The 26,310-nt window shown below is 37.7% G+C and overlaps 1 protein-coding gene across 2 annotated transcripts in view; it reads right to left on the reverse strand.

Annotated features, from left to right (window-relative positions):
* Positions 1–16,370: 16,370 nt before the first annotated feature.
* The window catches only part of Emc2 (ER membrane protein complex subunit 2), a 37,952-nt gene continuing 28,012 nt past the window's right edge, over positions 16,371–26,310 (reverse strand). The window contains exons 10-12 of one of the 2 annotated variants that reach the window (XM_055626754.1): positions 25,248–25,352; positions 16,645–16,732; positions 16,371–16,539 (exon numbers count right to left, since the gene is read on the reverse strand). In XM_055626754.1, coding sequence (XP_055482729.1) covers positions 16,646–16,732; positions 25,248–25,352 — 192 coding nt within the window. In that variant the 3' untranslated portion in view covers positions 16,371–16,539; position 16,645. Of the gene's footprint in view, positions 16,733–25,247; positions 25,353–26,310 lie in introns of both variants that reach the window. The other variant, XM_055626753.1, reaches the window with a different exon arrangement.

The following is a 26,310-nucleotide window of genomic DNA, read 5'->3' on the forward strand; positions in this document are numbered from 1 at the left end:
CATTTCATTTGTCTGCAAATTGCATGATGTCTTTGTTTTTAATAGCTGGATTGTATTCTAGCATGTAAATGTAGCACATGTTTTCTATCAGTTCTTCAGTTGAGGGACATCTAGGGTGTTTCCAGTTTCTGACCACTATGAATAAAGCTGCTATGAACATAGTTGAACAAGTGTCCTTGCAGTATGCTGGGAGTCTAAGGGGTGACCCTAATTGAAATTCCTAACAGTAGGGGATAAGGAACCTGAAATGTAACCACCTATAGCCAGGTGGAACTTCCAGTGGAGAAAGGGGGACACCACCCATAAAGCCTTCAACCCAAAATTTGTACTGCCTATAAGAAGTGTAGGGATAAATATGAAGCAGAGATTGAGGGAATGGCAAACCAATGACTAGTCCAACTTGAGACCCACCCCACAGGAAGAGAGTCAACCCCTGATACCAGTAATGGTACTCTGTTATGCTTGCATGGAGGAGCCTAGTATAACTTTGGAGAGGCTTCATCCAGCAGATGATGAAAACTGATGCAGAGACCCACAGCCAAACAATAGACCAAGTTGGGGGAGTTTTGTGGAAGAGTGGGAAGAAGGATTGAGGGAGCTGGAGAGGTTAAGGACACCACAAGAAGACCTACAGAATAAACTAACCAGAGCCCATGGGGCCACACAGAGACTGAACCACAAACCACAGAATTTGCATGGGCTGGAGCTAGACCCCCCACATATGTAGCAAATGCACAGCATGGTCATCATATAAGTCCCCTAACAATGGGAGTAGGAGTTATCTGTGACTCTGTTATATTCCTTCCCCCTGGCTGGGCTGCCTTGTCTGGCCTCAGTGGAAGAGGATAGCTCAGTCCTGCTATGACTTGAAGTGCCAGGATGGGTTAGTACCCCTTAAGGACTCCCTCTTTGCTAAGAAGGAGATGGGAGAATGGGAGGAGTGAGGGCAGGACTGGAAGGAGTGGAGAGGGCTGGTATTAGGCTGTAAAGTGATTAAATAAAAAAAAAACTAAATGGAAAAATATTTTTCCATATTTTCCTCTAAAAGTTTTTTAGTCTCATGTTTTTCTTATGGCCCATTTTGAGTTAATGTTTTTTATAAAGTAGGTTTGGGCACAGAGGTATTTGCTGTTGTTTTTTTTTCAGTTGTCTAGCTGTTTCAACATAGTTTTTAAATTTGTTTCAACAGAATTGGCTCATAGTTTTGAACAGTAATGACTGTAGAAAATCAAATATCCATATGGCTATGGCTCTTTTCTTGGTTGTCTTACCTCACTAAACCACATGCTTACCACTCTAACAGTCCTGCTCACTGTGGTCTTCTATCTTAATATATAGTATCAGGATCCCTCGATTTTGTTGCTTTCTTCATGTGCTTATGCTCCTCTGCTTCAATGGCCATTCATGTACTTTGGACTCATCTTTCAACCTACAATAAATGTAGAATCTTGAACAAAAATTATGTTAAATCTATAAAACAACTTTTGGAAAACTGTTAGTATGTTGAGGCCACAAAAAATAAAGATTTTTGTTTCTTCTAAATTTTATTAGCATGAATATTTTCACCAAATAAATCTTTTGTTTAACTAAAGAAAGAAAAGATTTGGGGCAATGACCTTTGATCTATGAACTTACTGAATTCATGCGTGAGTTCAGTAAATTTTTGGAGGTTATCTGGAACTTTTTCGGTGAGCAATCTTATTAGTGGGAAGTAGGTGCAACTTTTTTCTTCCTTTTCATTATAAGCCTTTTATTTTCTTTTTCTATGCTAGTATATGGTTTAATGGAATAAAATTTGTCTTTCCTCATTGAAGAAAATTTGTCTTTGGTCCCAGTCTGACAGAAAATATATTTAGTTTTTCACTATTAAGTTGCTGTTCACCATGTTGGGAAAGTTTCCTTCTGAGTCTGAGGCTTTAGTCTGTATCATAAATCAACACTGAAGTTTGTCAGATTTGTTTTCTCTATTGATCTAATATTTTTCTATTATGACAAAATATATTGATTTTTAAACACTGAATCACACATTTCTGATAGTTTGTACTCATGTTCTGTATGTATACTTAAATTTCCCCACGGTAGTGGCTTCTTCTTGTTTTCTAATTTTGGTATTAGAAAATTTCTGGCTTTATATAACACAGTCACTATCATGTTTTTAGAAAAAAAATCACTTAGAACTTAAGGAATTTGGCAGTTTCTAGTAGGACTAGTCACACATTTATCACACAACCCCAAATCACATTTCAGGTATTTACTCTCCAAAAAAAAAAAAAAAAGAAAGAAAAATTATGTTGGTTTCACAATTGCTAAGTAAATGTTCACAAGGATGCTGTCCGTCATTGGCAGAAACTAGAAACAACAACTGTTCATCCATGGTGAGCAGATTGACAGGTGGTACATTCATTAAAAGGAATGTTGCTGGGAGACAAAAAGGAAAAAGTCATTCAAATGAACAAGCTGAGTTTATAAAACGAATATGATGCGTCAGAAGAGTCAGTTTCAAAAGGTTACCTACTTTATGACTCTACATTAAGATGATCTAATTTAAAATATGAGATTATTAAATATTAGTGGCAGATGAAGCACAACTGTAGAGTAACAAGTCCTTTATGTGGAAGTTCTGGATCCTAACTGAAATAATGGTAACAAAAACCTACATGTATTACTTTCTAATAAAAAAAAAAAAGCATTTGAATTGTAAAAATGTAATGTCTGTTCCTGAATTAATGATTGTTCTGTTGCAATGTCAATTTCTTGGTAGAAAAATCTGCTTTGATTCCACAATAGGGAAAAATCTCTCTAACTTATTTCTATTTTTCCACAGTTTCTTTTAAGTCTTAAAGTATCTTGAAATACTACTAAAAAATTACAAGTAGGCAAGAAAACAAACAAACAAACAGTCTAAAACAGATGAGCCTGGGGACATTGGAGAAGAATTGAGGAAGGCTGAAGTGGAAGCCTCTGGTTTCTCTGACGCTTCAGCTAAGTCATGTGACATTTTGCTGGAGGCTGGCTTGTGAGAGGGCATGTGACGTTTTGCTGGAGGCTGGCTTGTGAGAGGGCATGTGACGTTTTGCTGGAGGCTGGCTTGTGAGAGGGCATGTGATGTTTTGCATATGCGAGGGGTATGACGTTGGCCACCTGAGAACATCCGTGGGAAGACTCTGAGAAGAGATACAGAGAAGCCCAAGGACAGTGCGACATCACTTTTTGGGATCTACGTCGCTGTGCTGATTGATCTTCATGCTTTGACACTTGACTTCAGAGAGAGAAATGTTCCAGAGTACTTCTCGGAGCAATGAAGAAGAGTCTTGCAGCTTTCCCTGATTGGTCCCAATCTTCTGAATCATGCTGATTTGTGTTGCTGCTTGGTTGTTGGCCTTTGGACTAGACTGTTGGTATCTCGACAATGAAGAGTGGACTCATCCCAAAAAGCTACTTGCTGAGTGTTGTGATTTTCACTGACTGATCCCGATCTTCCGAATCGTGCTGATTTGTGTTACTGTTTGGTGTTGGCCTTTGGACTAGACTGCTGGTATCCGGACAATGAAGACCAAACTCATCCCGAAGAACTACTTCTAAAAGTGCCTACAACCCCCTTTACCTAATAACCCTTTTCTCTCCTACCTCTTATCAGTGGGTGGAAGGGGAGCAGAAGATTTTAGGAACCCTAAATAAAGTAGGTTTGTTGAAAAATCTAAGCCAACAGAAGGCTTCATTCTCCACTGTGTCCCAGAATGATAACAAGGTATGGAAGAAATGCATATGGATTAAAAATGGACTTGGGGGAAGAAAATTTACTATAATAAGGAGGTTATAACAAGAGGTCAGGGGTGAGCAGGAAAATAGGGACTATTAGAGGCTCAATGGAAAGAAGGATTAGAATAGTTCTAACCTGAACTACTTGACTACTGGTGAAATAGTTTATTGAATATTTAGTTTAAAATCTATTTAAATTGGAATTGTGACTTTATTACTCAACTAAAAATTGTATTACAAGTTATAAAAATAAATCTGGATTTCAATGAAAACACACACATACACACACCTAGATTCCATTTCTTTTCACTCTAGACTAGGAAATGCAATACCAGGGAAACACATGCATCAGATATCATAAACAGCGGTGTTCTAAGAATTTAGGATACCATCTGTCACAGATTACATTAATTTCTCTGAGCTTCAATTTTCTCTTTTTTTAATTTAAATTTATTCTTTGTATATGATGGCTGCTTTGCTGGCATATATGTATGTGCATTCCTGGTGCCCACAGGAGCCAGAAGAGGGCACCAGATCCCATGGCGCTGAGTTAGAGAGGGCTATGAGCCACCATGTGGCCCCTAGAACTGAACCTGAGTTCTCCTACATGAGCAGGGAGCACTCTTAAGTGCTGAGCCAACTCTCCAGACACTAAAATTCTTTCTTTAAATGGAGCACAACTAAATCGCTTCTAAAGTCTTAGTATTTTGAAATACCTCACTCAGAACGATCTTTTTCCATCCCACCATTTGCCTGTAAATTTCATGATTTCCTTGTTTTTAATTGCTGAATAGTATTCCATTATGTAAATGTACAATTTCTGAATCTATTCCTCAACTGAGGGGCATCTGGGCTATTTCAGCCTCTGGCTATTACAAATAATGCTGCTACAAACATGGTTGAGCAACTGTCCTTGTATAGTTGAGCATATTTTGGATATATGCCTAGGAGTGGTATAGCTGAATCTTGAGGAAGCTCTATTCCTGTCTGAGAAAGCGCCAGATTGATTTCCAGAGTGGTTGTACAAGTTTACATTCCCACCAGCAGTGGAGGAGGGTTCCCCTTTCTCCACAACCTCTCCAGCATGTATTGTCACTTGAGTTTTTTTGTTTTTGTTTTTGGTTTGGTTTTTAATATTAGTTAAAGTTTGTTAACTTTGTATTCCAGCTGTATCCCGCTCCCTCATTCCCTGCCAACCCCACCCTCCTCCCTCATTTCCCTGCCCCTTTCCGAGTCCACTGATAGGGGAGGACCTCCTCCCCTTTCATCTGACCTGGTTTATCAGTAATCACACAGTCCTCCTCTGTGGCCCAGCAGGGTTGCTCCTCCCTCAGGGGGTGGGAGGAGGTCAAAAAGCCCGCCACTGATTTCATGTCAGAAACAGTCCCTGTTCCCCTTATTAGGGTACCCACTTGGATACTGAGGTACCATGGACTACATCCAAGCAGAAGTTCTAGGTTATATCCATACAGGCTCTTTGGTTGGAGAAACAGTCTCATAAAAGACCTCTGTGCCCAGATATATTTGGTCCTTCTGGAGCTCCTGTCCTCTCCAGGTCATATTAACTCCCCTTTCTTTCTTGTGATTCCCTGTACTCGCCCGAAGGTTTGGTTATGAGTCTTAGTAACTGCTTTGATACACTGCTGGGTAGTCTTTCAGAGGCCCTCTGTGGTAGGCTCCTGTCCTGTTACTTGTTTTCTCCTACATCCAATGTCCATCCCATTTGTCTTTCTAAGTGAGGATTGATTATCTTACCCCGGGTCCTCTTTCTTGTTTATCTTCTTTAGATGTATAGATATCATTATGTTTATCCTATCTTATAAGTCTGTATAAGTGAGTATATACCACGTGTGTCTTTCTGCTTTTGGGATACCTCACTCAGGATGATCGTTTCTAAGTCACACCGTTTGCCTGCAAATTTCATGATTTCTTGTTTTTAATTGCTGAGTAGTATTCCATTTTGTGAAAGTACCACAATTTCTGTATCCATTCCACAACTGAGGGGCATCTGGGTTTTTTTTTTTTTTTCCAGGTTCTGGTTATTACAAACAACGCTGCTACAAACATAGTTGAGCAAATATCCTTGTTGTGTATTTGAGCATCTTTCGGATATAAGCCTAGGAGTGGTATAGCTGGATCTTGAGGAAGCAGTATTCCTAATTGTCTGAGAAAGCACCAGATTGACTTCCAAAGTGGTTGTACAAGTTTGCATTCCAGCCAGCAATGGAGAAGGGTTCACCTTTCTCCACAACCTCTCCAGCATGTGTTGTCACTTGAGTTTTTGATCTTAGCCATTCTGATGGGTGTAAGGTAAAATCTCAGGGTCTTTTTGATTTACAACTCTCTGATGGCTAAGGACTTTGAGCATTTCTTTAAGTGTTTCTCTGCCATTCTGTATTCCTCTACTGAGAATTCTCTGTTTAGCTCCTTACCCCATTTTTTAATTGGATTGCTTGATTTGTTGCTTTTTAACTTCTTTAGTTCTTTATAAATTCTGGATATCAGCCCTTTGCCAGATGTAGGGTTGGTGAAGATCCTTTCCCAGTCTGTAGGCTGTCATTTTTTTTCTGACAACAGCACCTTTTGCTTTATAGAAGCTTTTCAGTTTCATGAGGTCCCATTTATTGATTGTTGCTCTTAGAGTCTGTGCTGTTGTGTTCTGTTCATGAGGTTGTCTACTTGTGCTAACGCGATCTAGGCTCTTCCCCACTTTTTCTTCTAACCCATTTAGTGTGTCTGGTTTTATGTTAAGGCCTTTGATCCACTTGGACTTTAGTTTTGTGCAGGGTGATAAATATAGATCTATTTTCATTTTTCTACATGTAGACATCCAGTTGGACCAGCACCATTTGTTGAAGATGCTGTCTTTTTCCATTGAATGGTTTTGGCTTCTTTGTCAAAAATCAAGTATCCACAGATGTGTGGGTTTATTTCTGGGTCTTCTATTCAGTTCCATTGATCCACTATTCTGTTTCTATGCCAATATCATGCAGTTCTTCTTACTATTGCTCTGTAGTACAGCTTGAGATCAGGGATGGCGATGCCTCCAGACGATCAGGATTGTTTTCGAAATTCTCGGTTTTTTGTTTCTCCATATGAAGTTGAGAATATTTTCTCAAGATCTATAAAGAATGGTGTTGGTATTTTGATGTGAATTGCATTGAATCTGTAGATTGCTTTTGGCAGAATAGCCATTTTCACTATGTCAATCTTACTGATCCGTGAGCACAGGAGATCTTTCCATCTTCTGATGTCTTATTTAATTTCTTTCTTCAGAGACTTGAAGTTTTTCTCATACAGGTCTTTCACTTCCTTGGTTAGAGTCACTCTAAGGTACTTTATGTTATTAGTGGCTATTGTGAAAGGTATTGTTTCCCTAATTTCTTTCTCGGCCCTTTTGTCTTTGGTATATAGGAGGGCTTCTGATTTTTTTGTTTTAGTTAATTTTGTATTCGGCCACTTTGCTGAAGGTGTTTATCAGCTGAAGGAGTTCTCTGGTTGAATTTTTGGGGTTGCTCACGTATATTATCATATCATCTGCGAATAGTGAAACTTTGACTACTTCCTTTCAAATTTGTACTCCCTTGATCTCCTTTAGTTGTCTTATTGCTCTAGCTAGGAATTCAAGTACTAAATTGAAGAGATATGGAGAGAGTGGGAAGCCTTGTCTTGTCCTTGATTTCAGTGGGATTGGTTTGAGTTTCTCTCCACTGGATTTGATGTTGGCTATAGGCTTGCTGTTTATTGCCTTTACTATGTTTAGATATGTGCCTTGTATCCCTGATCTCTCCAAGACTTTAAACATGAATGGGTGTTGGATTTTGTCAAATGCTTTTTCGGCATCTAAGGAGATGATCATGTGGTTTTTCTCCTTCAGTTTGTTTATATGGTGGATTACATTGATGGATTTCCATATGTTGAACCACCCTTGCATGCCTGGGATGAAGCCTATTTGGTCATGGTGGATGATATCTTTTATGTGATCTTGGATTCGGTTTGCCAGTATTTTATTGAGTATTTTTGCATCATTGTTCATAAGAGAGATAGGTCTGAAGTTCTCTTTTTTGGTTGGGTCTTTGTGTGGTTTAGGTGACTGTGGCTTCATAGAATCAGTTTGGTAATGTACCTTCTGTTTCTGTTTTGTGGAATAGTGTGAGGAGTATTGCTGTTAGCACTTAGTTGAAGGTCGGGTAGAATTCTACACTGAATCCATGTGGCCCAGGGTCTTTTTGGAAGGGAGACTGTTGATGAATGCTTCAATTTCCTTGAGAGATATAGGACTATTCATTCTTTCTACCTGATCTTGATTTAAATTTGGAAGATAGACTCTATCTAGAAAATTGTTCATTTCTTTTAGATTTTCGAATTTTGTGGCATATAGGCTTTTGTAGTATGATCTAATGACTGTTTGGATTTCCTTAGTGTCTGTAGTTATGTCCCCCTTTTCATTTCTGATTTTACTGACTTGGATAGATTCTCTCTGCCTTTTAGTTAGTTTGGCTAAGAATTTGTCTATCTTGTTGATTTTCTCAAAGAACCAGCTTTTTGTTTCATTGATTATTTGAATAGTTTTATTTGTTTCTAATTGATTAATTTCAGCCCTGAGTTTGATTATTTCCAGCTGTTTGCTCTTCTTGGGTGTATCTGCTTCTTTTTTTTTTCTAGGGTTTTCAGTTGGGCCATTAAGTTGCTTGTATGTGATGTTACAAATTTCTTCTTGAAGGCACTTAGTACTATGAATTTTCCTCTGAGAACTGTTTTCAATGTGTCCTATAAATTTGGGTATGATGTACCTTCATTTTTATTGAATTCTAGGAATTCTTTAATTTCTTTCTTTATTTCTTCCTTAACCCAGCTGTCATTGAGTAGCAAGTTGTTCAGTTTCCATGTGCGTGCAGGCTTTTTTCTAATTCTATGGTTGTTGAGGTCCAACTTTAGTCCATGGTGGTCAGATAGAATACAGGGGATTATTTCCATCATCTTTTATCTGTTGAAACTTGCTTTGTGACCAAACCAACTGTATGGTCTATTTTGGAGAAGGTTCCATGAGGTGCTGAAAAGAATGTATACTCTTTTGAGTTTGGGTGAAAAGATCTGTAGATGTCTATTAGGTCCATTTGATCTAGAGACTCTGTAAATGCCCTTATTTCTATATTTGGTTTCTGTCTAGTTGATCTGTCCCTTGGTGAGAGTGGGGTGTTGAAGTCTCCCACTATTAAGGTATTGGGATCAATATGTGATTTAAGCTTTAATAATATTTCATTTACAAATGTAGGTGCTCTTGTATTTGGCTTATCGATGTTCAGAATTGTCATGTCCTCTTGATGGATTTTTCCTTTGATTAGAATGTAGTGCCCCTCCTTATCTTTTTCTGATTAATTTGGGTTGAAAGTCTATTTTATTAGATATTAGGATAGCTACCTCAGCTTTTTTTCTGGATCCATTTGCTTGAAAAACATTTTTCCAGCCCTTTACTTTGAGGTAGTGTTTATCTTTGTTGCATAGGTGTGTTTCTTGGATGCAACTAAATGTTGGATCTTGTTTCAGCAATCATTCTGTTAGTCTGTGTTTTTTTTTATTGGAGAGTTGAGTCCACTGAGGTTGATAGATACTAGTGACCAACCAATGTCACTTTCTTTTGATGTGGGGTTGGTGTTATTGCTGTGTTTCATTGATTGTATTCTTTTGGTTTTGTTGTTGTGTAGTTATCTATGTCCTATGTTTCTTTGGATGTAGTTGTTTTCATTGGCTTGGAATTTCCCTTCTAGTAACTTCTGTAGGGCTGGTTACTTAGGAGATATTGTTTAAATTTTGTTTTGTCATGGAATATTTTGAAATCTTTGTCTATGTTGATTGAAAGTTTTGCTGGGTATAGCAGTCTGGGTTGGCATCTGTGGTCCCTTAAGATTTGCATGATTTCTGTCCAGGCCTTTCTGCTTTTATAGTTTCTGTTGAGAAATCTGGTGTCATTCTGATAGGTCTACCTTCATACGTTTTCTTTTAATTCCTTATCAAATACACTTTATTCACTTTGTATCCCCCCTGTGGTTCCCTCGCTCCTCCCATCTCAATACTTCACTTCCTCTCCCCTCTACATGCATGCCCCTCCCCAAATCCACTGATAGGAGAGGTCTTTTCTTTCCTTCTGATCCTAGTTAATTAGGTCTCATCAGGAGTGGCTGCATTGTCTTCTTCTGTGGCCTGGTAAGACTGCTCCCCACTCAGGGGGAGGTGATCAAAAAGCAGGTCAATCAGTTCATGTCAGAGACACTCCAGTTCCTGTTCCTTTTATTATGGACCCTCCTTGGACACTGAACTGCCATGGGCTACATCTGTGCAGGGTACTAGGTTATCTCCATGCATGGTCCTTGATTGGAGTATCAGTCTCAGGAAAGAGACCTGTGCTCGGATTTTTTGGTTCTGTTGTTCTCCTTGTGGAGCTCCTGACCTCTCCAGATCTTACTGTTTCCCACTTATTTCATAAGATTCCCTGCACTCTGCACAAAGGTTGGCCATAAGTCTCAGCATCTGCTTTGATATTCTGCATGAAAGAGCCTTTCAGAGGTCCTCTGTGTCAGGCTTCTGACTTGTTCCCTCTTTTCTCCTTCTTCTGATGTCCATCCTCTGCTTTTCTGAATAGGGATAGAGCATTTTAGCAAGAGTCCTCCCTCTTGATTAGTTTCTTCAGGTGTACAGATTTTATTAGGTTTATGCTATATTATATGTCTATATTAGTGAGTATATACCGTGTGTGTCTTTCTGCTTCTGGGACAGCTCACTCAGGATGATCCTTTCCAGATCCCACCATTTACCTGCGAATTTCATGATTTCCTTGTTTTTTATTGCTGAATAATATACCATTGTGTAGATGTACTACAATTTCTGTATCCATTCCTTCATTGTGGGACATCTGGGTTGTTTCCAGGTTCTGGCTATTACAAATAAATCTGCTACAAACATGGTTGAGCAAATGTCCTTATTGTGTACTTGAGCATCTTTTGGATATATGCCTAGGAGTGGTATCGCTGGATCTTGAGGAAGCGCTATTCCTAGTTGTCTGAGGAAGTGCCAGATTGATTTCCAGAGTGGTTGTACAAGTTTATATTCCCACCACCAGTGGAGGAGGGTTCCCCTTTCTCCACAACCTCTCCAGCATGTGTTGTCACTTGAGTTTTTGATCTTAGCCATTCTGATGGGTGTAAGGTGAAATCTTAAGGTCGTTTTGATTTGCATTTCCCTTATGACTAAGGAAGTTGAACATTTCTTTAAGTGGTTCTCTGCCACTTGATATTCCTCTATTGAGAATTCTCTGGTTAGCTCTGTAGCCCATTTTTTAATTGGATTACTGGATTCGTTGCTTTTTAATTTCTTGAGTTCTTTATATATATACTGGATATTAGTCCTCTGTCAGATATAGGGTTGGTGAGATTCTTTCCCAATCTGTAGGCAGTCGTTTTGTTCTGACTACAGTGCCTTTGCTTTACAGAAGCTTTTCAGTTTCATGAGGTCCCATTTATTGATTGTTGATCTTAGAGCCTGTGCTGTTGGTGTTCTGTTCAGGAAGTTGTCTCCTGTGCCAATAAGTTCAAGACTCTTCCCCACATTTTCTTCTAAGCAGTTTAGTGTGTCTGGTTTTATATTGAGGCCTTTGATCCACTTGGACTCTAGTTCTGTGCAAGGTGATAAGTATGGATCTACTTGCATTTTTCTACATGTAGATATCCAGTTGGACCAGCACCATTTGTTGAAGATGCTGTCTTTTTTCTATTGAATGGTTTTGGCATCTTTGTCAAAAATCAGGTGTCCACAAGTGTGTGGATTTATGTCAGGGTCTTCGATTCCATTGATCCACCATTCTGTTTCTATGCCAGTACCATGCAGTTTTTATAGTATTGTTGCTCTATAGTACGACTTGAGATCAGGGATGGAGATACCTCCTGAAGATCTTTTACTGTAGAGAATTGTTTTATCAATTCTGGGTTTCTTGTTGTTCCATATGAAGAGGAGAGCCTTCGTGAACACAACAGTTACCACACAGGTCCTACCTTCATATGTTACTTGGCTTTTTTCCCTTGCTGGTTTTAAAATTTTTTCTTTGTTATGAACGTTCATTGTTTTGACTATGATGTGATACAAAGAATTTCTTTTCTGGTCTAGTCAATTTGGTTCTCTGTAGGCCTCTTGAATGTTTATAGACATCTCTTTTTTTTTTTTTAAGTTGGGAATATTTTCTTCTATGATTTTCTTGAAAAAAATTTTCCTAGACCTTGGAGCCTGATGTCTTCTTTTTCATCTGCTCCTATTATTCTTAGATTTTGTCTTTTCATGGTGTCCTTGATTTCTTGGATGTTTTGTGTTTGGAACTTTTCTGATTTTATTTTTAATTTGAGACACGTATCAATTTCTGCAAGTGTATCTTCGGCACCTGAAATTCTCTCTTCCATCTCTTCTATTCTGTTGGTGATGCTTACATTCATAGTTCCTGATCTTTTCTCTATGTTCTTCAGCTCCTGGTTTTTCTCCGTTTGTGTTTTCTTTATTGATTCTAATTCTGTTTTCATGTCTTGCACCATTTCCTTCATCTGATTGAATGTGGAGTCCTGATTTTCAATGATGGCTTCTATTTTTTTGTCTGTCTCCTCTCTATATATCCCTAATCGTGCCTCTACTTGTTTGCCTGTATTTGCCTGTATTTCTTTGAGAGCTTTGTTCATTTCCTCTTTGTTTGCTTCAATTTGTGTAGCAATTTCTCTAAGAGATTTGTTCATTTCCTCATTATGAGCCTTTCATAGCTGGAAAAACATAGTTTTAAAGTCGTTTTCTTATGTATCTAGTGAATTGAAGTGTCCATTGATTTGGGGGGATTGCTGGTGAAGCCATGATGTCCTGATTTTTGTTGGGTGTGTTTTTATGTCGGCCTCTGGCCATCTGCTTATCTGTAACCCTCACTGTTTGTTTCTGGAGTCTGTAGTTCAGGCTAGGGCTGTCTCTTTCTGTTTTCTGTACTGTTTTTCAGGAAGATGAGAGAGGTTCACTGGTTTGGGAGTGTGGGTTGTGGTTTCAGCCTTACCTAAGTGAGGAATGTGATGCTGGCACTATTCACAGGAGCTTTTAGCTGGCGCAGTGTGCATGTGAGGATTCCCTGATTATAGCAGTGGCCTGCAGGCCACTGGCATGCAGTTCTGTCTGGGATCCAGGAAGTGTTTGCCTGGAATTCACTGGTAGCCCCGCAGAGCAGAGGCTTCAGTGTTGGGATCACTGTCCTAAGAATCCCTTGACGCCCACACTAGGGCTGTGGGTGGTAGGGATCTGTTGTCTGGTGGCTTGCTTAGAGGGACCCTGGATCTGGGGCAAACACTCCCTAGAAGGCCCACTCACTCCCTTGCAGGACCAGTTGAAATGCACAGGGGTTCCTCTTGCTCTCTACTCTCTGATTTGATCCTGCTGGGGCAAATGCAGGTGCAGGCTAACAGTCAGTTCAGTGGCGCTGTAGCAGCAGGTCTTGGTGTCCACCTGCACGATGTGCTGTGCTGGGCACAGCCCATGCTGGGGCCCGAGCAGTGTGGTCTGTGGTGGACTCTGCAGGCTGCTTCTGTATCCTTCACTTCCACCAGGGAATGATTTTGGTGGCTGGACCCAGGGAAGTGCTGGGGTGTGGGGAGGTGGGAGGAGTGGGGACTGAATCTCCTCTGTCCCAGATCCCAAGACCAGGGGCTCAGGCCCTGTGGTCTGTGGTGGAATCTACAGGCTGCCTCTCTGTCCTTCCCCTCTTCCAGGGAAGGTTTAAGTCGGCTGGTTCCGGTGGAGTACCTCCCTCATCTCCTCCCATGTCCCTCTCCAAGTCTACTGATAGGGGAGGTCCTCCTCCCCTTCCTACTGACCCTAGCCTATAAGGTCTCATCAGGACTGGCTGCATTTTCCTCCTCTGTGGCCTGGTAAGGCTGCTCCCCTCTCAGGGGGAGGTGATCAAAGAGCCAGCCATTGACTTACACAATGGCATACTAGTCAGCAATTAAAAACAAGGAAATGATGAAATTTGTAGGCAAATGGTGGGATCTAGAAAAGATCATCCTGGGTGAAATATCCCAGAGGCAGAAAGACACATATGGTATATACTCATTTGTAGGTGGATATTAGACATATAATATAGGATAAACATACTAAAATCTGTACACCTAAAGTAGCTAAGCAAGGAGGACCCCGGGTAAGATGATCATTCCTCATTCAGAAAGGGATGGACATTGGAAGGAGAAAACAGGAAACAGGACAGGACCTACCACAGAGGGCCTCTGAAAGACTCTACCCAGCAATGTATCAAAGCAGATGCTGAGACTCATAACCAAACTTTGGGCAGAGTGCAGGGAATCTTATGAAAGAAGGGGGAGATCGTGAGACCTGGAGAGGACAGGAGCTCCACAAGGAGAGCAATAAAACCAAAATATCTGGGCACAGTGGTCTTTTCTGGGACTGATTCTCCAAGCAAGGACCATTCATGGATATAACCTAGAATCCCTGCTCAGATGTAGCCCATGACAGGTCAGTATCCAAGTGGATTCCCTAGGAAAGATTGGGAGTAGGAGAGAGTTGGTGGTCTTATGATTAAAGCTCAAGGGATATGCCCTTAAAAATAACCCTACCTGCTGGATTAGAATGCTAAGTTCTGACCAGCAATGAGATATTCTTTGGTTATATGTAACCATTTTCTTTTAAGACACTGCACTGTGAAGCAGCATTTCTTGTATGTCAAACACAAGTTTCCATGAGCAGTGGGCATGTCAGACAGGAACTCCAATGATCAGAGTCTTAGAGAAACAAGTGTCCTGTTCTTGTGCAATAGTAAGAACAGTAGTTGCAGCTGTTGGTTCTGGTCAGGAGTAGCAGTATCACCTAAGGCCATCTCTCTAGCCATTGTGCTCCCTCTTACTTGGAACCATCATTTTCACATTTACCATTTCAAAACAGGTAAAAACTCATGGCATTTTTCTGACATTCATGATCAGGAAAAAGGGTCAAAATCTCCATGTCACAAAGCTTCAACTTTTCCATCTGAAATAAGGGGTTTCTCAGTAAGTTTCTTTATTGCATTGGCCTAAACTCATCAACATCTCACACCTTTGAATGTTACCACACACCATCTGTGCCTACATCAATGTTAAAAGCATTAAAATTCAAATTTCTTAGATGCATTAGGAGTCCAGGATCATTTCCAGTTATTCCAGTTATTCCATTCAATAACTGCATGTCTAATAGTCCCACACTAGACAGCAAAGGCTGACTTTAACTGACCGTTGACCATAAGGAATGAACCATTCCTGTTTCCTATCAATTACTCAGCATCCCCTGGATTATGTTCTAATCTTAGGAAAGGAAATTCAGTCACTATCTGAACAAAACAGCTCACTGTCAATAAAGAATAAATAAAAATCATCAGTGTACTGAAGCTAAAATATATAAATTACTACTATTAACAACATAAAGTTTTTGGCAGGAAGTTACTTTAAAAATTCCCTTAAAAAATTAAAAGGAAACCAGGGTTAGCAGCTACAGGAAGAACTAAATTACTTACTATACAAACACAACTTCAGAAGTAAATTCTTATCTTGTGACTGGTGAAGAGGAAGTTAGAGGGAGAAAAGGTAGTGGGACAATGTGCAGGCACTAAGTTCTTTATGGCAAACATAAATGTTTCAAAACACTAAAAATGCAGTTAGTAGGTTTGTGTACACAAAAAGTATGTCTTTGAGCTAACGGTTTGGTGGTGGAAAATGATCTTCACATGGGCAGAGTTAGCAAACAAGACAGCAAACTTCTGTTTGTGATCCATAAGCTAAGAAAATGAAAATATCTGTAACATGAAAGATTAGATAAAACATCAAAGACAATTTGTTGGTACAAAGAATTACTTAAATGGTTAAAAGTGGCTAATAGTGAAAGCAGGTGTCAATTTTTTCCCACAATCTCTGCTCATAGTCGGAGAATGATCAGCCCTGAGTAGACAGGTGCCTCGTGCTTAAGTGTTCAGTCTTTTCTAACCTGTCGAGACATGCAAACTACTATTGAAAGCAGAGTGGTGGCAGTGTACTCACAAAGAAAAAGACAAGAAGCTGTAGTAAGGAGGTAGTTGTATATGAGAACTATAATCATTTTATTCCTAAAGATAGTTTAGATTTTTTCTTTCTCCCTAAAACTAAGGAGATCCGAATGATGTCTTTCATTGACATTTCTATGATCCTAAATATATTTTATGTAATTATATATAACATGTAAAAAGTTAATTCTAAATGTTTTGTCCATATTACCTTTAAAGTATTTTATGGATAAAAATGTCTACATCAAACAAAAATTTCAGAGATATCACCAATTTTAAAAAATGACATAATTTAAGCAAGACTTATTATTAGAACAACTTGAAAGAATAAAAATCCAAACAGTCTACTGAAATGTAGAACAAAATCTAGCCTGACAACTATAAAACACTCAAAATAATTTGTTTCTGCAATCTATATATTTTGTATATTTCCACTCACCGAAGCGAGATTTTTAGGTGATAAATGAGCTCTAAAACAACATACTAGTTACAATATGACAAAAGAAACTGGAATTTTCATACATGGGTTTACTAAATCATGGTTTATTTAATAAGGTGCGGGGGTGATATGAGGACTGATGTACAATCAATAGGTCTTAAATCTCTCTTCCACAGACTATCTCCATCTTCCTGATTATCAGCAGTACAAGGCAAGTTGAGGTTTATTTTAACACATTCTTTATAACTGACCCCTAAAAAAAATGAGAATACAAATAGCACTGGCATGTAGTAAAAGTATCACAGGCCAAGTTCAACTATATATAGTTTGAAGTCTAATGCCAAAGAGTTTCTGAGACCTTAAGACTGAGTGATCTGCAACGTTTCCAACATGTCTTCAACTGCCTTAAGAGAGTATTTGGTCTCCTTCTTACTTCGACCTGCAAACTAATTAAAAAGAAAAGACAGTTCAGTTAGGATCAATTTCATTGGAAAATTTAAACATCATACCTCACCTTCACAATGCTAACAAAATATTATTTTATCATTTGTGTGAAATCACATGTGCTTTTCAACATGAGCAAACTCTGAGTTTTACGGACATTTGTATTAGGGTTTCATTTCGGTTGAAGTTTCTTTGGGAACTTTAACCTGATTTTAATTAGTATGTTAACCTACAAAGGTTAGATTGGATTTTTAAACTACCCTAGATTCAGAGTCCAAAACATTTATGAAGTACTGGATAACTTAGATAAAGTTTAAGCATATGCATATAGAGGAACAGAATTAATATCTATATGTTTACCCTGTAAATGGATACTTGGAACTTCAAGCAAGGTACAATAAAAATTAGAGTACAAAATATACATACTTTGACATTATTTATAATAGGTCACATATTTAAGATTTCAGATTTGTTAGGTGGATGACACACTACTTGTTTATTAAGTTCTAATTCAATTTATAAAACTATTTGGGATTAAATTTTATAATGGAAAACCAATATATATATATATATATCAAATCCTGGGTTTATGTATACAAAAGCAAATTCATAGCTATTAAATTCAAAACTTACACACTTAATCACTGGGGAATCACTGTAGAATACCCCCACGCTGGTTTCAAAATGAGTTCTAACTACGCTGACAATCTCTATCATTTGCAGCAGGTCTGATTTAACACAACAGATTTAACTGGTAAGTGAGTGTTCCCTGTGAGGCAAAGTCTGTTCTATCTGTAGTACTTATTTTCCCATGGCCTAAGTATTTATTAAAATATAGTATTAGCAACACTTAGTATTTCTAGTTAGCATATTTTTCAGCAACTGTCTTATGGCAATAAGTACTTAAGAAATACCTGACTTACTATGTTTTTCTTTACTTTTGTAATTAACTGATGTACTCATGACCAGTTCAGAAGACAGAATAAGAGCTCAGGTAACAGGAGCACAGGCTTCATGACTGGGGACCTCCCTCCTCTAACCTGACTGCACTCAACACAGTAACTCCTACAACACTAGCTGCTGCAGCTCAGTGACCATTTCACAGGAGACAATATGAGATCATCTTGGAGACAGTGTGGAGGCACAAGGCACCTTGCCTTTCATAAGGCATCACTGACTAAGAGACAGAAATGTTAGAAATAGTGGATATGTTTACAAATAATGAAAACAACACCATATTTAAACCTTTCTGAAAATGATTTTCTTAGCAAGTAAAGATTACAGGAAAGGCATGTGTCTCACTCTGCCATCCAGCTCATTAACTTACCTTCATGGTGTTTACCAAGGACAGAAAGGCTTTCCTTTCATCACTGCCTACTTAGTGTAAGAGCAATGACTCTAGTCAAATAATTTATGGAATAATTTTGAGGAAAAGCTTTGATGGGTTGGGGACAAAGGTATAAAACAAGTGTAAAGTAAAAATAAAAATTTTGTGAAGCCTTAAAATCTATTTTTAAGTATAGGATTTTAAAAATGTATATGTAAATATACCTTTAGAAGTAAAACTATGATTTTCAACATTAACTAATGAAAATACACATACTGGATACTGTCACCACTACTGATAACCACTACAATTTGGTATAAACCAAGCCAGCTTATTCATGTCAGACCAAATTTAAAAAGCTGCAAATATAAATCTATCATTTCAAATTCTGCCTGACATGCAATTATTTCTGTCTGTTTCAGAATTATATGGCAATTGAACTGATTAGGCCAGGATCTCGTTTTTTTCTCCCAAATGACGATTAAGGTTTCCATTTTCCAAAGGACAGTTATAGACTCACTTCTCCAGTCATGATGACATATGGAAGGCTGACAGGCAAATGTAACAGTGTAAAAAATAAGTGTGGATCTGGAAAAACATCAGTAAGTTTACAAATCACTGACTGTTCTACTCAACATGATAGACCCATTATCTAATTAAAGAGCAGGCATTGGCCTCATTTTGTTTCATTAAGTGGAAGCAAAGAAAATTTGATGATAAAACCTTATTTTGTCAAATTTACAAATATTTAAAAAAACACCGCAGTAAAGATGATTTATTTATTTTATGCCTTACAATCATTTATAAGCCTAGATACAAGTGCCTAAATTTTCTTTTCTTTTCTTTTTTGTTTGTTTGTTTATTTATTTATTTATTATTAGTTACATTTTATTAACTGTATCCCAACTGTATCCCACTCCCTCATTCCCTCCCAAACTCTCCCTCCCTCCCTCATCTCCTCCCTGCCCCTTTCCAAGTCCACTGATTGGGGAGGACCTCCTCCCCTGTCATCTGACCCTGTTTTATCAGGTATCTTCAGGACTGGCTGCAAAATCCTCCTCTGTGGTCTAGCAGGACTGCTCCTCCCTTGGACAGTGGGGAGGACAAAGAGCCTGCCATTGAGTTCCTGTCAGAAATAGTACCTGTTCCCCTTACTATGGGAAACCAATTGGTTACTGAGCTACCACGGGCTTCATCTGAGTAGAGGTTCTAGGTTATATCCATACATGGTCCTTGGTGGAGTGTCAGTCTCAGAAAAGACCCCTGTGCCCAGATATATTTGGTCCTTGTGGAGCTCCTATTTTCAAATGGATCTTAAAGATTTACCTAGTTTCAAAATGTGAGCCCGGAAGCTGTATTTCTGATATCACTCACAAATATTTATTTATCCCAGTCATACTTGCTTGAGCAAACTATTCATGCCTGTCCTGTGGATCTTCAAACAATTATTTACCAAGGGAAAAAAAAAAAAAAAAAAAAAAAAACAACAGAAAAACAATCAACAATAAAAAACATTCTCAAATGTACTGGTGTGTTACTCAGTAAGAGTGATGAGAAGGGATAAAAATACTAAAATTTGTACACCTAAATAAACTAATCAAGAAGGAGTACTCTGCCTAAAATGCTCAATCCCCATCCAGAAAGGCAAATGGGATGGACACCAGAAGAGGGAGAAAACTGGGAACAGGACAGGAGCCTACCACAGAGGTCCTCTGAAAGATTCTACCCTGCAGGGTATCAAAGCAGATGCTGAGACTCATAGCCAAACTTTGGGCAGAGTACAGGGAATCTTATCAAAGAAGGGGGAAATAGTAAGACCTGGAGAGGACAAGAACTCCACAAGGAGAGCAACAGAACTAAAAAATCTGGGCACAGGGGTCTTTTCTGAGACTGATACTCCAACCAAAGACCATTCATGGATATAACCTAGAACCTCTGCACAGATATAGTCCATGGCAGTTCAGTATCCAAGTGGGTTCCTTAGTAATGGGAACAGGGACTGTCTCTGACATGAACTGACTGGCCTGCTCTTTGATCACCTCCCCCTGAGTGGGGAACAGCCTTACCAGGCCACAGAGGAAGACAATGCAGCCACTCCTGATGAGACCTAATAGACTAGGATCAGAAGGAAGGAAGGAGAGGAAGATCTCTCCTATCAGTGGACTGGGAGGGGCATGGGTGGAGAAGAGGGAGGGAGGGTGGAATTGGGAGGGGAGGAGGGAGGTTGCTACAGGGGGGATACAAAGTGAATAAATGTAATTAATAAAAATAAAAAATACAAAAGAGAGAGAGAGAAACTGAACCAGAAATAGAGGTTTAACTAGCAACCCAGCACTTTGGAGGCTAAGTCAGGAGGACTATCACACAGGCAAGGCCACAGCATGGCCTTCACAAGCCAGTCAGAGCTACAAATGAAAATCCAAATCACCACTTCTGCAAAAACAAAAGCAAAACAACAACAAAACCCATCTTGGTTACTATGGAATTTACAGTCCCAAGAACATAAGCATATAGAATAAACCTATAAAAATCTGTACACCTAAAGAAGGTGAGATAGAAGGAGGACCCTGGGCAAGATGATCAATCCTCACTCAGAAAGGCAAACGGGAAGGGCATTGGAAGAAGGAGAAAAAAGGAAACAGGACAGGAACCTACCATGGTGGGCCTTGGAAAGACTCTACCTAGCATTGTATCAAAGCAGATACTGAGACTCATAAACAAACTTTGGGCAGAGTACAGGGAATCTTAGGAAAGAAGGGGGAGATAGTAAGACTTGGAGAGGACAGGAGCTCCACAATGATAGCAACAGAACCAAAATATCAGGGCACAGGGGTCTTTTCTGAGACTGATACTCCAACCAAGGACTATTCATGGATATAACCTAGAACTCCTGCTCAGATGGAGCCCATGGCAGCTCCATATCACAGTGGTTTCCCTATTAAGGGAAACAGGAACAGTCTCTGACATGAACTCAGTAGCTAGCTCTTTGACCGCCTTCCCTGGATGGGGGAGTAGCCTTGCCAGGCCACAGAGGAAGACAATGCAGCCAGTTCTGATGAGACCCCATAAGCTAGGGTCAGATGGAAGGGGAGGAGGACCTACCCTATCAGTGGACTTGGAGAGAGGCATAAGAGAAGATGAAGGAGGGAGGGTAGGATTGGGAGGGGAAAAGAGAGGGGACTACAGCTGGGATACAAAGTGAATAAACTGTAATTAATATAAAAAATAAAAATTTAATTAAAAATAAATTTTAAAAATAATGTAAAGTAAAAAAAAACATAAGCAATTCTCTCACAGTTCTTTCTATAGATCAGTGAAAATTTATAAAACTTTATAAAAATAAAATGGATCTAATAACAAAATAAATGAGGGAAGGAGATACGGAGCTAAAAGGAAACAGGAGGAAAGAGGATGGAGGCAGAAGGGAGAAAATGAATACTGAAGAAAGGGCAAATGTTTCCAAGAACATGGTTTAGGTTTATAAAAAATGGCTTCAAACACCAAAATGATGTCAATTAGTAAAGTGTTTCTCACAAAGCAGGGAAAACATTTTCTTAGAAATTTAGGGGTCTTTCTCTCACTGACATGATGAGGCAGTGGAGCCAAAAGAAATCAGATTCTTTAATTGGTGTAGAGTATTTTAAATCTAAAGTAAAGAACCAAGTAGAGACAGATATGATATCAATGGCTTACATGAAATTATAATTGAAAACAGTGTTGAAACTATAACAGCATCTATCTTTGTTAGAGGTATCATATTTTGCTTTTAGAATAGCAACCTTGAAGGTATTAGGGTTGACAAGACATGCCATTTAACCAGTATGCTACCTAAGAAGATTAATCTTTCTGTACTTTCATTTCCTTGTTTGTAAAACAGGAGAGCTGGGGATACAGCTCAATGGTATGTAATTTATCAATTCTGTGTAGGCAGTATATGTCAGAGTCAAATTTTGAACCTAGAAAATATGGACCTACCATTTATGATTTTTCTCTTTATTACTGTAAATTAATTTTCATGAAACAAGACTCATGACATATAATACAGACATAAACAAAAAAACCCTAGACATCAACATGGGTAAAATTTGATCCTCCTTCATAGTATAAATAAAAATTTCCTAGTGAATAGAAGATTTAAATGGGAAATGGAAGTTACAAGAGTATCACTCTCAACCTTGTAGTGTCCACAGAGTTCTTACACAAAATATACAGCACAATAAATAAATAAATTTATGAATATAAATAAATGATTAATGAATTTGAACACATTGAATTTCAGATTTCTATTTGTCAAAGTCATTTGAAAGAGAAAATAAGCAGTTCCAAATATTTGCCATACATAATCCAAAAGGTGGACATCAAAAATTAAGTCATATTAACAGATAAAAAGACAGACTTTATGAAAGAAGATATCTAAGTAGATAAGACATGTATAAAAATGTTCAACTTCACTGCACATTAGGGCAACGTAATACAAAAAAATGAACTAATAATAGGCACACACAAGAAGACTTGTTAGTAAGATGACATACTTCTCTAAAAGTATGGATGGGAGTATATCATTTAGAAAATTGTCTTCTCTAATAAATATACATGTATTCTAAATCAGTGTTAGCAAATGCGCATGTATACACAGACCAAAAAAATGTGACAGGAAATTAAATGTAGACTTATTCTTAACAAATATGTAAGTAAGAGAAAGAGTCTAGCACAACAAAATGAATAGACCACAGACATATGTAAGGGTAACCTCAAACCTAGCAGTGAGTAAAATAAAGAAGGCAAAACAAATACAGTATGATTCCATAACCTAGGAGGGAATAAGCCAGTATTCCTGAAAAGGACAGAAGGAATGAAAGTTGAGACGACCTACCAAGACATAATGTTTATACTTACTAGCCTAATATACATAGTCTGTATTATTTACTGAAATGCCCATCTATAACTTGGGTTCTTGTTTCCACATATGAAATACCTTAATAATAGCTGATTTAAGAAATATATTCAGGGAGCTACAGGGGGGATACAGGTGAATAAACTGTAATTAATAAAAAAATAAATTATAAAGAAAAATAAAAAAAGGAAAAAAGAAGAAAAAAAAAGAAAAAGAAAAAAGAAATTAATAAAAATTATATTCATGCTATGTCAAAAGATCAATTTCTCAGTAGTTTGTTGTTTCTAATAAAAACCTAAACGGAATTATACATACTATTAGTTTATGTTGTTATATTGGTCCTATTTTTAAAACACATACACACACACACACACACATGCACACAGATTTGGGCTATGCCAATTGCATTTGAAGAAATACAGACTAGCTATTTATGAGCATTTTGAGTCTTAATATGCTAACAGAACTATTAAGATTTCCTATAATATATAATATACATAAATAAAGGTTATTTTCAGTGATTAATTAGGGGGCACAGAATTATTTTAATGGCCCTAATCTTCTCCAACCAAGGAATGCTAAAACAACATGAAAACCAAATGAACATAAGAGAAAACCAGCCCTCAAATGACATAATTCAAAAAACTCACTCATAAACAATTTTCTAAACATTCCAGTGTGATCATGTGGTCAATGGCAGCAGGACTGCAACACAGAACCAGCTCTAGCTTGGAGCAAAAGGAAGAGAGGAGAATACTTGACTACTTATATTAAATCAAAAACAAAAAATTTTGAACAAACATTAATCTCCCATGGAATTAGACCTGGGTTGAAGAATCAACACACAGCCTAAATTTTACTTCCAAACAGGCACATCTGAAAGCTGTATGTAAATGTGATTAAACAAATTAAACTATGTAAGACTTCACACATGCAGCCGACACGTTTTTCTGAAGCATAAATGCTTCAAAGCATGAACAAAAATACTAAAATCCAAACTGAATAGGAGAGAAACACAGACAAGAGAAAGAAATGGTACAAGGAGACTAAAGAGGGACTAACTGTAGAGGAAAAGCAGAGGTGGTCACCATAGAACATGTCAGGCTCAGAGCTCCACCTGAGAATTCCAGGCCAACAGAACTCTGTGGAGTGGAACAGAAGACTGCAGCCAGAAAATCCAAGCCAAGGTAACTGGGACAAAGACCAGACAAGCATGTGGTTATAAAGAAGTACTCGGCAACAAAGAGAGGAAGCCAGAGTAAAGACAGAAAAACTGCCCTATCACGTCTTCAATGCCCATCCCACACACACTTCCAAACAGCCCAGGACCTCATTCCAATGTAGAAAACAAGGAAAAGAATGTAACCAAACTCCATGGCACATTATTATGTTAAAGACTACAAACTGACAGAGAAAGGCGAAAGAAAACTAGTATGAGGCAGAAAAAAAAAAAAAAAAAAAAAGCAATGTATTTATAATTGTAGTCTTGAAAGAGGAAAGAAATAGTAATTCTAAGAGCATCTTTTCTAATATAACAGAACTGAATCCTATAAACAACTGTGCACTTGATCGAAAACCAAACAGAATATGCCACATACTGTTTAATTTAAAGATAAAGAAAAACTTCCTTTGTACAACCAAGCAGAAGTCTAAATCACTTATCAAAGTCGGATGGCACTGGGTTTCTGGACATTCTACCCAAAAGCCACTGGGGAAAAATATGGTTATAATACCTAGGTAAATGTTAAGCAAACACTGTATAAAATGCCAAATGGTCCTGTAAATATAAATGCTGTCAAAAATATACAAGCAGGTATTTTCCTCATGAAAAAAGTTCCCTGAAAAAAAAAATCCCCTAGAAAGAAGCTCCAAAAAATTATCCTGAGAAGTCTGACATAAGCTTGGATTTATACACAGAGAGTGCAAGCTTTTATATGAGCTCTGCTTAGTTTGCCATTAGGACTCTCCTTTGCCTCTTTTTATTTACTGAGACATCTTCAATCAAAATTCATTCTCACGTCCAATATACTTCTAAGCTGCATTCTCTAGTTTAACTTCTAGCTTTTTTAATTTCTTCATATTTAACAGATGAGATTTATTAATTTAAAGGTTAATTATGTCATAAAATTAATAGAATGCTTTGTGGGGGAAAGGTCATAATGGAAACATCTGTTAAAGGACCAAGGCATTAGGAAAAAAACTTCCAATAATAAATATTTGGCTTTGTAGTTTACAGAGACCAACATGACAAAGAAATACATCAAGCAATTTACATAACAAAATTGTCAATACTAACCTGATAAGCCCTGTTTATTTGATTAGCAGCCCAGCTAGCATATTTGATGTTGTCTTTTTTCATTTTTGCACTTGCTTTTGGATTAGAAGCAATATGACTTGCAGACTAAAAACAAAACAAAACAAAAAACATCAAAAACAAAACTCTTTTCTAATTAATATAATAAAAACATAGAAAAGTCATAGCTGTAAGGGAGTTGATAATAAGTTTTAAAATATTGAGATGAAACAATTTTAAAATAAAAACAGTGTTGAATAAAAGCAATTCTCAAAACTTAAAATATAATTTAAAATGTGGCCTCATCCAAAATAACAAAACAACAAACATTTTAAAGAATATTTAAAATTAATTTATGTATGTGCATCAGCTCTTAAAGTTAAAATTTCTATCAGTATGGAAATGTACTTTATAAAACACAAGCATTTTACTTAGGTTATTGTTATTTCTTGCTACTAAAGAATATTAAATAATCTCCAGTGTCAGAATTATGAAACATTAACAGAGAGATCTCAAAAACAATTGAGCACAACTTCCTGTATTAACAGGTGAAAAATATTCAGGCCAATAGAAATCATCAAACTTGAACAAAACAAGTTAATGAAAGTCTCTGAATAAAAGTGATCAAATGGTTTTCACACTATACCAAGAGCTTTCAAATTATATTCTATAAAACTGAGTCGTTACTACAATTTAATCTACGTTTAAAAACAATGTAGTTTAATGAGATCCTTAGTCCAATATCTATAAAACAATCTATAAACCTCAAAAATAATAGGCCAATTGTAAAAAATATGTTTATATTTCTGGGAAGAGGGAGGTTGAACTTTGGTTTTATTCCTAAATATACCTGGTCCTTATAAGGATCTGCCCATAAGACTTAGGAAAGGCTAAAGATTTCTTTACACCTGGTCTCCTTCAGAGTCTCTGCTCTTTCTTCTCCAAGCAGTGTGTCATCTGTATTCTTGTAGCAAATTTTATACCTCTATGAATTATTATCACATTTTGGATATGAATTCCAGCAAGTGCAGTGGCTGACAGACTGAATCATTAGATTCTAGGACTG

The sequence above is a fragment of the Psammomys obesus genome, unplaced genomic scaffold (assembly GCF_907164565.1).
Source record: "Psammomys obesus unplaced genomic scaffold, mPsaObe1.curated_primary_1811, whole genome shotgun sequence".
NCBI lineage: Eukaryota > Metazoa > Chordata > Mammalia > Rodentia > Muridae > Psammomys > Psammomys obesus.